Source organism: Paroedura picta, chromosome 2 (assembly GCF_049243985.1).
Source record: "Paroedura picta isolate Pp20150507F chromosome 2, Ppicta_v3.0, whole genome shotgun sequence".
Lineage (NCBI taxonomy): Eukaryota > Metazoa > Chordata > Lepidosauria > Squamata > Gekkonidae > Paroedura > Paroedura picta.
The window spans coordinates 168,769,982-168,782,404 of NC_135370.1; the positions used below are offsets into that span (position 1 = coordinate 168,769,982).

Below are 12,423 nucleotides of genomic sequence, written 5' to 3' on the forward strand. Positions count from 1 at the left end.
TTAACATTATTATCATCATTATTATATAAATAATATCATCACTACCACCAGTACTAATAAGCATGCGGCAGGTTGGGCCCTTCAAAAATAGCGTGGGAGTTGATGAGTCTGCAGCAGGAAGGGGAAACCTTTCCTAATTGTGCGGATTGATATACATTTCCCTTTTCAGAAGAGGAAGTTTGGGTCCAACCCCAGCCGAATCTTCAGCAAACCATCTCTGGTTTCGTTTCCATAGGAAAAACTTACAGAGTAGGTTGTTGTTGTTGTTAGGTGCGAAGTCGTGTCCAACCCATCGTGACCCCATGGACAATGATCCTCCAGGCCTTCCTGTCCTCTACCATTCCCCGGAGTCCATTTAAGTTTGCACCGACTGCTTCAGTGACTCCATCCAGCCACCTCATTCTCTGTCATCCCCTTCTTCTTTTGCCCTCGATCGCTCCCAGCATTAGGCTCTTCTCCAGGGAGTCCTTCCTTCTCATGAGGTGGCCAAAGGATTTGAGTTTCATCTTCAGGATCTGGCCTTCTAAGGAGCAGGCAGGGCTGATCTCCTCTAAGACTGACCGGTTTGTTCGCCTTGCAGTCCAAGGGACTCACAAGAGTCTTCTCCAGCACCGGAGTTCAAAAGCCTCAATTCTTTGACGCTCGGCCTTCCTTATGGTCCAACTTTCACAGCCATACATTGCAACTGGGAATACCATAGCAGGGTGATGTCTCTGCTTTTTAGGATGTTGTCTAGATTTGCCATAGCTTTCCTCCCCAGGAGCAAGTGTCTTTTAATTTCTTTGCTGCAGCCCCCATCTGCAGTGATCTTGGAGCCCAGGAAAATAAAATCTGTCTATCTCAATTTCTTCCCCATCTATTTGCCAGGAACAGAGTAGGTACACAGCAACTTAAAAACAGTAGGGAACCCTGGCCATTTCTTTAATAAGGAAGAATTACATCTTCTGTGGTAAAACCGGGACATTTCTGAGGTAAATTGAGCTTCTAGGATATTTTATGTCCACTGTACGGCTTGACAAAGGGATTTGTGTTGGGCCTGTAAGGAAGAACATCCCCATGCTTGGATTTCACTGCGATTTACGAGGGCTGACACACAGACGTCGAACTTATAAAATGAACAGAACCAACACTTCTTCTTCCTTTTCTATCCCCCCCCCCTTTTTTCCCCCCTCCTTTAGTAATGGAAATAAATAAACTTATTCAGACAAGGCAACTGTTGGACGCCTTTGACAACATCAAGGGTTTAGAAATGGAGCTTCTGGCTGAAAGAGATGTCAAGAAATATGTAGATAACCCCATGGAGTACGCCATGAAGGCTAAGGATGTTGACCTTTTGTACGATCACGTTTCGAAGGTCACCTGGCAAATCGTACAAGAAACGCTGGATCTCCCCGGCGTCGACAAGAAGGCATTGGCTTCCCTGGCGACTTTAATTGAAGAGGAAGAGAAAGCTCACCCTGCGGGCTCAGAGGCCCCCGTCTCCTCTGGGCCAGCAGCCCTCGGCTCAGCCAGGAACTGGAGAGAGCTCTGGAGAGAAGCTGTCAATCACAGTGCCAAGGGAAGGGTCTGCAAGGTGCCAGTTCCTTTGAAGGACGATGACCAGTCATGGCTCTCGAAGCACTTAGGGTTTCTCACGATGGCTGTAAAAGAAGACTTGCTCAAAGTCAAGCTTGACGTGCAGAAATGTTATCCACGGGATTATGATGTATGCGATACGTACGTTGGGGCCTTCCACAAGGCCATCTCTGTTCACGTACATGACATCTGGGGAAAGAACAGCCTGACACTCAGTGACTTGTACACATTACTCAACTGGATCACTAACACATATCGCAGGTAAGAGTATGTTATCGGGAAAGGACTAGGCTTGCTGGACTTCCCTCTATGCTGGTAACCCCATTGAATCATCTGTATCTGTACCACTATATAATTCTGGTAAGGGCTGGTGGGAGGAGTTGATATCATGGCTTAGCTGCCACTCAGGGCAGCTGTCCCTCTCTTGCGTGCCCCCTCCTCCAACTGGATTCCCTGCCCGTCCAATGGGAAGCCAATCACGTTTCACCCCCCACCCCTGACTACCACCTTCTCCTTGCACTTCCCTCTGAGCCTCCAGGTCCCTGCAGTGCCTGCCTATGCGATTCCTGCCTGGGAGGGCAGCAGCCCCTGCAGGTTTGGGCTCCCCGGAAGGCTCACCTATGGCAGAGCCAGCCAGCCATGGTCTTGGTGCTCCTGCCCCAAGCAGCTCCAGCCCAGCACTGCCAAATGCCCACTGAGCCTGCTAGGGGCTTCAGCTGGCCTTTGGAAGCTGGTGGCAGCAGGGGCCAGCTCCCTGCTGGTGGTTCCCTGCCCCGCAAAGTGCCCGCTGATGCCTTTGCAAGCTTCGGTGGGCACTTTGCAGGCAGCGGTGGGAGAGGAGTAGTAATATGAGGGCTCTCTCAGACTCACCTCCCTCACAGGGTGTCTGTTGTGGGTAGAGGAAAGGGAAGTCGACCGTAAGCTGCTTTGAGACACCTGGAGAGAAGAGCAGCATATAAGAACCAACTTTTCTTCTATATCACTTCCAGGCAAACCCAGAAGAAACATAGGGTTGCCCTAGGAATCAACAGAAGCTCTATGGTTTTACAATTCCTAGCGCTATCTTTTGTCACTTCTCGTTTGTACCTGGAAGAGATGTAGTGATCTCACCATCATCTCACATACATCCACCCATCTTCCTGCCCCCAGGTCTCCCATCAATTGCCAGGCTTGGTGGGCCAATGCTAGTAAAGGTGTAAATGATGTTGTTCTGTGGAAGTACAATGAAACTGTAGAATGTAGCAGTGGCCACAGAATATAGCTTCCTGAGAAGCTCTGCTTCCACTTCCCCCTCCCAAAAAAAACCACAATTTTCTAGCCGTGGGATTTCTGAGTGGCATTCCGGGGAACCCTTGAGTCCCCATGGGGTTACATGGCCTTTCCCAGAAGATTGGATGCCAGCTGTGATCACTAGATGTCACTGGGGCCCTTCTCCTATTGCTCTATGGCCTGGGTGTAAACCGCATGGAGCATTTATTCCAAACCCAGATCGATTCAGTCCCTGCCCTCTACACAGAATGCGATTTCTGTTTGGATTTGGGGAGATTTAAAATTTCCTTCTGCAGAAAGAAGGATTGATCTGGGGTGACCCTACCTTTATTGTGCGATATCTTAGAGTGCTTTTAACCCTCAATATTTAAAGGCTGTTTTGAATCTGGGCTCTCCTCCGTGGTAGAGGACCCGTGATTGGCCACAGGTGGTCATGTGACAAACTTGCCTTAAAGGAGAAGCCCCTAATTTCTCTCAACGTCTGTTGGTCCTGGATTTTTTCTCCCTTCTCTGTCTTTTTCGATCCTCTCCCACCCCCCTCCAAGAAAAGAAAGAGGCTCCCTGCTTGGCTCCTCTCCCCCCCCCCTTCAAAAAAAGAAAGAAAGAGGCTTGCCTCCCCTCCCCCCCCTTCTGAACTACCCTAACCACGTGCAGAAGACTTTCCTGTTTCAATGGGGCGGGGGGGAGAAGAAGACCTGAGTTCAAAGCGATCTGAATTCAACAGGATTGACAATGGAATAAACAAAGTAAGTGCAGACTTTGCCCTAGTCTCTTTCTCCCCAATGAAAAAAACTGGTAAGTGATCGACTGATAGATTGGCTGGCTCCTGCATCTTAATTCTCCGCCAACTCCTCTGAAGGGGCATGTCACCACTTTGACCGTTTACGCACTGGGAACTTCACTGCCTCAGCTTCCATGCAGGAACACAAATAGGGGGTGGATGAGGCGCACTGGGCCAAATGCTCCCCTGTGTGGGTGCAGGAAGAGGTGGGGCAACCTGCCACGACTAAAACTCCAGCCTGCAGCCCAGCATGAATCCTCCAGTGCATAAACGGTCTTTCCGAGATTCCTCGAAACCTTAAACATATTTGACCTCCATGGTCAAAAGGTTAAAAAAGGCTAGCCTCAGATATGCTTGAAAAAATACGCTGGGGGAGGCTCAGACACCCAAAGAATCTGGCTGGAGATTCAGGGGTTAGATCTTCATTTTGCTCCGCCTGCCTTTTTAGCCCCTCCTTGTGACTGCTAACTTCATCCGGCCAAATAGCACAGAAGAAATGAGAGGTAATGTTTAAAATTTAGGTTGCCCTGCTGCAGTTTACTACGGGCTTATTCTTTCAAAGAACTGAAACGTTTCCAAAGAATCATTTGGCATTGGTGAGCCTCAAGAAGGAAGTAGGGTGTGCAGTTTTCTCTTTGGTTTCCTGCGTGAAATTAGGCAAGCGATACCCCCACGCTGTCAGTAGAACGCGTCCTTTTCAGAAAGGGGGGGGGCGGAGACCCCCTGCAGACAAGAAAGGCCATTGATAGCGCCACGTGATTCAGCTGCCAAGTCAATTCCTTCAATTTTCCTCTCTCTTCTCATTAAATTCCTGGGCTGACGTGCTATTGAATACTTCCTTGCCAACCCAGCTTTGTTCCTACCTCCCTCCCTCCCTCCCCCCAACGTACACATGACACAGAGACATTTTGCAAAACGCAGCATCTGCTCTGAAATCTTGGCAGGCCAGATTAGAAGCCTCATGTTTCGCTCCAGTTTTATTATCAAGTGGCGGGCTGGAGCAAGGACCATCCTGCCACTCAACTCAGTCAGGTATGATGGAAACAGCATGAACTGGCAATGAGCAAGGAAAGGAAGCACCTGGAGAAAAATTTCAGATTGGATGCCTTTCCGAAAATGAAAAGGCTGCCTGGGCGTTTTCGTAAATAAATAAATGGAACTCACAGGCCTCTTTGACGCAAATGGCATAGCCGGGCGTACTTTGCTGGAGGAGTGAAAGGGAACTGCGTATTAAAATACTCCCCCATCTTGCATGCTAAAAAGGACCATGTGCATGTGTGTCCAGCGCTTCCAAATCAGGTCTGGGAAATGGAGGGCCATGGCCTCCTTGACTGAATCAATCCCTCTCCTGTTGGTTCTTCCTCTTTTCCTGCCGCCTTCTGCTTTTCCTAGCATTATTGTCGTTTCTAATTGGCCTTGTCTTCCCATGTGACCAAAATTCAATAGGGAGATTTCAGACTTGATTTAATCTGGAACCCACTCATTTGGCAGTCCACGGTCTCTGTAAAACTTTTCTGACATCACATTTCAAGTGAGTCAAATTTTTGCCTGTCAGCTTTCTCCTTTTTCTGACGTTCGCTCCCATAATCATAGAATCATAGAGTCGGAAGGGACCATCCAGGCCATCTAGACCAACCTCCTGCTCAATGCAAGATCAGCCTCAAGCATCCAGGATAAGAATCCTAGAGTTGGAAGTGCCCATCCGGGCCATCTTGTCCAGCCTCCTGCTCAGTGCAGGATCAGCCTCAAGCATCCAGGAGAAGAATCCTAGAGTGGGACGGGGCCATCCAGGCTATTTAGTCCAACCTCCTGCTCAATTCAGGAACAGCCCAAAGCATCCAGGATAAGAATCCTAGAGTGGGAAGGGACCATACTGGCCATCTAGTCCACCCCCTGCTCAATGCAGGATCAGCACCAAGCATCCAGGATAAGGATCTGCCCAGTTGCCACTTGAAGACCGCCAGTGAGGGGGAGCTCCCCATCTCCTCAGGCAGTCAGTAATAGTAATGGGGAACACTATGGCATGAAGTAACTTGATCTTGGTCACCATCCTTAGACCCATCCTTACACTTAAGAATCATTTCTAGCCCCTTCATGGCTGCTCTTCCCAGTCTCAATCTCCTTCTGATTTCTTGGGCATAGCCTACCTGGCTGGGTTCAGCAGGTAGCTCAACGGTTGTTTCTTTGTGTTTTTTCACCATCAAGTCGCAGCTGACTTGTGGCAACCCCATAGAGGTGACAAGGCAAGAGGCATATTTAGACATCCTTGCCTGCCTCTGCATAGTGAGCTTTTATTTCCTTGGTGGTCTCTCATCCCATCACTCTGCTTAGCTTCCGAGATCTGAGGACATCAGGCTAGCCTGGGCTGTCCAGCTCAAGCGTTGCCAGTGGCCAAACCCCAAACAGGCATGTTCTTGAACATAATTTATTGATTTATTTTCAGTGAAGAGTTCTTAGGACATCTGGATCTCCAACCGGAAATAAAAACTGAAGACCTGCCCAGTTTGCTAACTCCGGAAACCTTGGCTAAACTGAAAAGTGATTACATTAATTCTGTAAAGGTAATACTTTGTTTTCTCAATTTTCAGGCAAGTATTGAGAGAGAATGGTGTCACCAGTTCTAATATTGATCACTAATGGCTTCCATTCAGCAGTCTAATGCTGTGAGCTAGACATCCCCACAGGAAATATGCTGATGCGGGAAGATAATCTCTCCCTTTCGTTTCTGTGGCTCACCAATCACTGGTCTATTTCTAGAATGTAGATCTCAACAAGGGCTCCAAAATGTATTGTGAGTGAAAGCCACTGTCCAGTTACAAACCAGCCAATTTTTCTTCATTTTATGCATGCATGTAAATTAGGGTTGCCAGACTCTAGGAGGGCTGTGAAGAAGAAGAGACAAGTTGATGTGTGTCTTGGTTGAGGCTGGATGCGTTTGGTTGAGGCTGGACACGATGAGTACTGGGGAATTTCAACCCCCTCTCCCAGTTCTTGGGTATTAGACCTATATAGAACCATGGTTCAAACTTCCCTGTTGTAGTCCACATCCCTAACCACTCCAGCCCACTGAGTCAACTGCATTGGAAGCTGGGGGGGATGCTTTATTGCAGGGGTAGTCAACCTGTGGTCCTCCAGATGTCCATGGACTACAGTTCCCATGAACCCCTGCCAGCAAATGCTGACAGGGGCTCATGGGAATTGTAGTCCATGGACATCTGGAGGACCACAGGTTGACTACACCTGCTTTAGTGTACCACCATCTGGTTCTATTGTATTTTATTGTTCAATTGTATTTTATTCTATTGGCTTAAGATTTGGGTCTTTTAGTGTTATAAGATTATTTTTTATGTAACTATGTTTTCATATATATGTTGTGAACCGCCGTGAGCAATCAATCAATCAATCAATCAATCAATCAATCAATCATAAAACTCTTTATTCATATAGTTCAAAGAAAGCCAGAGTGAGTCTCAATGGGTATCTAATTTTCGGAGATCAATGTCTTCATCAGTGGCTATAATTAACCAACAAAGATTATATTATATTAATTATATCCATTATTTATTTATTTATTTACTTGCTTATTTATTTATTTGTATACCGCCCTCCCCTGAGGCTCAGGGCGGTTTACATAAAACGCAGAAAACAGTACGCGGAACTCAGCTTTTCACAATAACATTAACATTAAAATCTAACAGAGGTAACAGAATATAACACTGCAAACAGGTCCAGAGCAGAACGCATGGGTGGATTTCTGGGAGGGAGGGAGCAGGGGCCCTGTCGACGTTGCTGGTCCCCTGGTCTCAACCAAATGCCAGGTGTTCAAGAATGTAGAAATCAATGCCTTGATGGAGTCCAACAAAGAACAATAAAGATGTTTAAATAGTCTATCTAATTTCTACCTTGCTTATATATGATGTGTGCCACTAACATGCTTCCAAAGACTTTTAGCCACACTTAAATGAATTATAGAGAACCAGTCTTTACAAAATGAATTCAACACTAGTCCTCCGGGGTTGTTGTTTTTTCTTTGGGGGGGGGGCTTGTCCTCACTTTTCCCTTATGGACTGAGAACAGCACCAGTTGTTCAGGGGCTGGATAGGAGTCCTGGACAGGCCAGTCCTGGCCTGCAGACCCCTGGTGTTGAACCTCTTTATCTCTTTGCAGGAGCAAACAAAGATATACTTCGACAACATTCTGGTGCTGGAAACCCAGAAGAAATGGGGTTTGGAAGAACAGCCGGAAGCTCTGCCAAACCAACCGTGCTTGTCTCTCTCTTTTTTCATTCAAACGGTATTTGCTTAGATTGCGCCTAATACAGGCCTTTTCTTTGATTCCAAGGGAACTGAAGCATTTCCTTCTGGCATGTAGGTGTTGCCTACTGCGTTAATTTATGTCAGTCACGTCCTCGTAGAACGCATTAGCGAGTGTGGTTTATTACGGTTTTTAACACTGCCGCCCTTTGTTTCCTAGCTACCAATCAAGTGGGCTGTCAATGGCATCACAGGTGTAATAGGCCAGGGGTAGTCAAACTGCGGCCCTCCAGATGTCCATGGACTACAATTCCCAGGAGCCCCTGCCAGCAAATGCTGGCAGGGGCTCCTGGGAATTGTAGTCCATGGACATCTGGAGGGCCGCAGTTTGACTACCCCTGTAATAGACAACTGATTTTTAGAGTTATTTGGAAATGGGGAGAGGCATAAAGGTTTATTAGAAAAGACACTTAGTCGGGAAGGGGAAGAATTGCTTCTGGGCTTATAGGAGCCAGAAAGGGAGAGAGAATGAGAGAGTGAGAGTTGGTGTTTATTTGACAAGCTCCCTTTTTATTTGTCTAGATAGTCGGACAACACATGGGGGTCTCTGGAAGAATTTGTGAGAGCCTGGGAGCTGCAACACTTGAAGTCAGTTTGAAAGAAGTGATGGAATTCATGCCCCGGTAATTTCTGCTTCTTTAAACTAACAAGACGAGTTGTTTTTTATACCCCCCCCCTTTTCTCTACTAGGAGTCTCAAGGCAACTTACAATTGCCTTCCCGTTCCTCTCCCCACAGCACACAGCCTGTGGGGGAGGTGAGACTGAGAGAGCCCTGATATTACTGAAGAAGAAGAAGAGTTAGTTCTTATATGCCGCTTTTCTCTACCCGAAGGAGTCTCAAAGTGGCTGACATTCACCTTCCCTTTCCTCTCCCCACAACAGCCACCCTGTGAGGGAGGGGAGGCTGAGAGAGCCCTGATATTACTGAAGAAGAAGAGTTGGTTCTTATATGCCGCTTTTCTCTACCCAAAGGAGTTTCAAAGTGGCTTACATTCGCCTTCCCTTTCCTCTCCCCACAACAGACACCCTGTGAGGGAGGTGAGGCCGAGAGAGCCCTGATATTACTGCTCAGCCAGAACACCTCTATCAGGGATGTGTCAAGTCCAGGGTCACCCTGCTGGCTGCTTGTGGAGGAGCAGGGAATCAAAACCGGCTCAACAGATTAGAAGCCGCCATGCTTAACCGCTACACCAAGCTAACTGGTGACTAATTGGTATGCTCTGTGTCTGATTTAGCTATAAATTTAAACAATTGTTGGCTGAGGGGAGCGGTAGCTCTGCTAGGGAGGGTGTAGAACTCACTTAGGCCTTGCGCGAAAAATTCAGTTGGTCTGTACTGTACAGTTAGGAACAAACCATCGGAGCAGCTTGCTGAACAGATGAACAGTCTGTCAGAACATCAGCTTCCCGTTCGTGATTGGCAAAGAAAAAGTGAACCAAACGGGTGGATTTTTGTGGGCTGGCCCGGAGGAATGTGCAAGAGCTGGTCCCTAGGCAGACAGCTAGCAGACTTCCCCCAACTCTCTCCTTCCTGATTAGCAACGTCCAAGAGAGTTTGAGGGCACAGAGAATGTGAGACAGAAATAGACTCACAGAATCCCAGAGTGGGAAGGGGCCATCCAGGCCATCTAGTCCAGCCCCCTGCTCAATGCAAGATCAGCCTCCAGCTTCCAGGATAAGGATATTTCCAGCCGCTGCTTGAAGACCGCCAGTGAAGGGGAGCTCCCTACCTCCTTAGGCAGCCCCTTCCACTGCTGAACTAGACTGCTAGAACCACAGAGTTGGAAAGGGCCATCCAGGCCATCTAGTCCACCCTCCTGCTGAATGCAGGATCAGCCTCAAGCCTCCAGGAGAAAGATCTGTCCAACCTTTGCTTGAAGACCGCCAGTGAGGTGGAGCTCCCCACCTCCTGAGGCAGCCCCTTCCACTGCTGGCTATGAACTCTGGCTGATGTCCTGACCCTCCTAGATAAGTTCTAAGGGAAATGTAAAACCTCCTTATTTATTTTATATTTATATATTTTATATTTTTTATTTTCCTTGATGGAGGGCATCAATCCAATTCCCCTGGGCTCACCCAGCCACAGTTAGAAAGCAGAGAGCGTTTCCTTATGCCACGGTGGGTATTTACTTCTTCCAACTCCATTTCCTGGTGCCTTTCGAATTGGAACTAAACCTCACGCACCCGTGCGCTCCGGAAAGCAGAAAAGCAAAGAAGGATCTTTCCATCTGAATCGGCTCCAAATGAGAAGCCTAAAAATAATTTTGCATTAACCTTTGAAATTTCTCACATTGCTAAGAGCCGAGCAGAGTGGGATGTTTGCCATTAAATGCTCCGCGCAATCAAATATGGCAGAATGGAAGGAGCATGGCATGCTCTCAGTGATGAACTTACAGCACTTCTGAAATGTTACAGGGAGTGCAAGCGTGTAATTAGCTTAACGGATCAGATTGAGTTGATAAATCTCGAGTTTTACTTTTCGTTTGGATTGTAGATATAATTAACCCCTAATGCATTAAGCAAGACCCAGCCAATCTACATTATTAGGCATGTGTAGACGTACAATTTTAAAAGTTCCTGTTCAATCTTGCTGAGATACTGTACTTTTGGAATTGTATAATATGGACCCGTAGACAAACCAAGTATTGTGAGACGGAAGTATTTTGGGCCACTTCTACAAGAAAGTCAGTTTGGTGTAGTGGTTAAGAGCCTGGTTGGATTCCCCACTCATCCTCCATATGCAACCAGTTGGGTAACCTTGGTCTAGCCATAGTCCTGTTAGAGCTGTTCTCACAGAGCAGTTCTGTCAGAGCTCTCTCAGCCCCACCTACCTCACAGGGTGTCTGTTGTGGGGAGAGGAAGGCAAAGCGACTGTAAGCTGCTTTGCGACTCCTTTGGGCAGTGAAAAGCGGGGTATAAAATACAACTCGTTTTCTTCTACTACTTCAATATATTAGCCCTGGGGTGGAAATGCAAGGGTTGGTACTTGCAAAGAAGATCTCCAAGGAAGACTCTGCAAGGGAAGGCAGGGTCAAAATGGGTTTAAGCTACAAGTACAGCGATATAGGCTAGATATCAGGAAAAAAATTTTCACAGTCAGAGTAGTTCAGCAGTGGAATAGGCTGCCTAAGGAGGTGGTGAGCTCCCCCTCACTGGCAGTCTTCAAGCAAAGGTTGGATATACACTTTTCTTGGATGCTTTAGGATGCTTAGGGCTAATCCTGCGTTGAGCAGGGGGTTGGACTAGATGGCCTGTATGGCCCCTTCCAACTCTATGATTCTATGAAAAAAAACCCCTCTGCTTCTCACTTGCCTTGAAAGCCCTTTGCTGGGTCATCATAAGTCTGCTGTGACTTCACAGCACTAGAGAAGCCATGTTGGATCAGGCCCACGGCCCATCCAGTTCAACACTGTGTCACACAGTGGCTGAAACCCAGGTGCCATCAGGAGGTCCACCAGCAGTGCCAGGACTCCAGAAGCCCTCTCAATGTTCCCCATCCAGCACCAAGAATATGGAGCACCACTGCCCCAGACACAAGAACATAAGAGAAGCCATGTTGGATCAGATCAATGGCTCTTCCAATCCAACACTCTGTGTCACACGGTGGCCAAAGCCCAGATGCCCTCAGGAGGTCCACCAGGAGGCCAGAACTCCCAGAAGCCCTCCTATTGTGGCCCCTCCAAGCACCAAGAATACAGAGTGCTCCATCTAGGCCTTGGGGCTATTCACCGCTGTTAGACTCCATCTGTTTCTCCAATCTCCTCTTGAGGCTCTCTGTAGTCATCGCTGCCACCACTTCCTCCAGCAGATTACTCTTTGGGTGAAGAAGTATTTCCTTTTATCTGTTCTAAGCCTGCTGCTCATGAATGTCCTGGCGGGCCCATGAGTTCTTGTACTGTGAGAAAGGAGAAACACACTTCTTTCTCTACTGTCTTGATCCCATGCATGATTTTGTAAACCTCTGTCATGTTGCCCCTCAGTCATTTCTCCCAGCTAAGGAACCTTGAACCTTCCTTCATAGGGAAGGTGCTCTATCTCCTGAGTCATGTTAGTTTCCTTTTTTGCCCCTTTTCCAATGCTGTAATATCTTTCCTAAGAGGTGGGGACCAAAACTGTCCAGCTGCTGCTTGAAGTCTGACAGTGAGGGGGAGCTCACCCCCTTCTTAGGCAATTGATTCCACTCCTGAACTACTCAGACTGTGAGATTTTTTCCCATGATATCTAGCCAGAATTGTTCAATATGTAGTTTAAACCAGTGATCCGCAACCTTTTCCAGGCTGTGGACCTGCGGTGGCGGGGAGGGCAATCGCCCGGCCGCGCATGCGCGGCACACCCATGCATGTGCGCATGCGCATGAGTGCCGCAAATGTGTGTTTGCGGCCACGCATGGCGCAAACGTGCATGCGCGGCCCGGCACAGCCCTTCAGAGGCAGGGAGCCGTGACCCATTGCCAGGGCCTTCACGGCCCGACACCGGGCCGCAGCC

At 47.9% G+C, this 12,423-nt stretch overlaps 1 protein-coding gene across 5 annotated transcripts in view; it reads left to right on the forward strand.

The window, feature by feature from the left end:
* EXOC3L4 (exocyst complex component 3 like 4) overlaps positions 1-12,423 on the forward strand; it is a 63,797-nt gene that overhangs the window by 9,140 nt on the left and 42,234 nt on the right. For all 5 annotated transcript variants that reach the window (XR_013228594.1, XM_077323753.1, XM_077323751.1 and 2 more), the window contains 4 exons: positions 1,179-1,836; positions 6,069-6,186; positions 7,793-7,918; positions 8,461-8,561. Coding sequence is in view for 4 of the 5 variants with exons in the window: in XM_077323753.1 (XP_077179868.1) it covers positions 1,179-1,836; positions 6,069-6,186; positions 7,793-7,918; positions 8,461-8,561 (1,003 nt within the window). In the remaining variant the exon portion in view is untranslated. The remainder of the gene's footprint in view (positions 1-1,178; positions 1,837-6,068; positions 6,187-7,792; positions 7,919-8,460; positions 8,562-12,423) is intronic.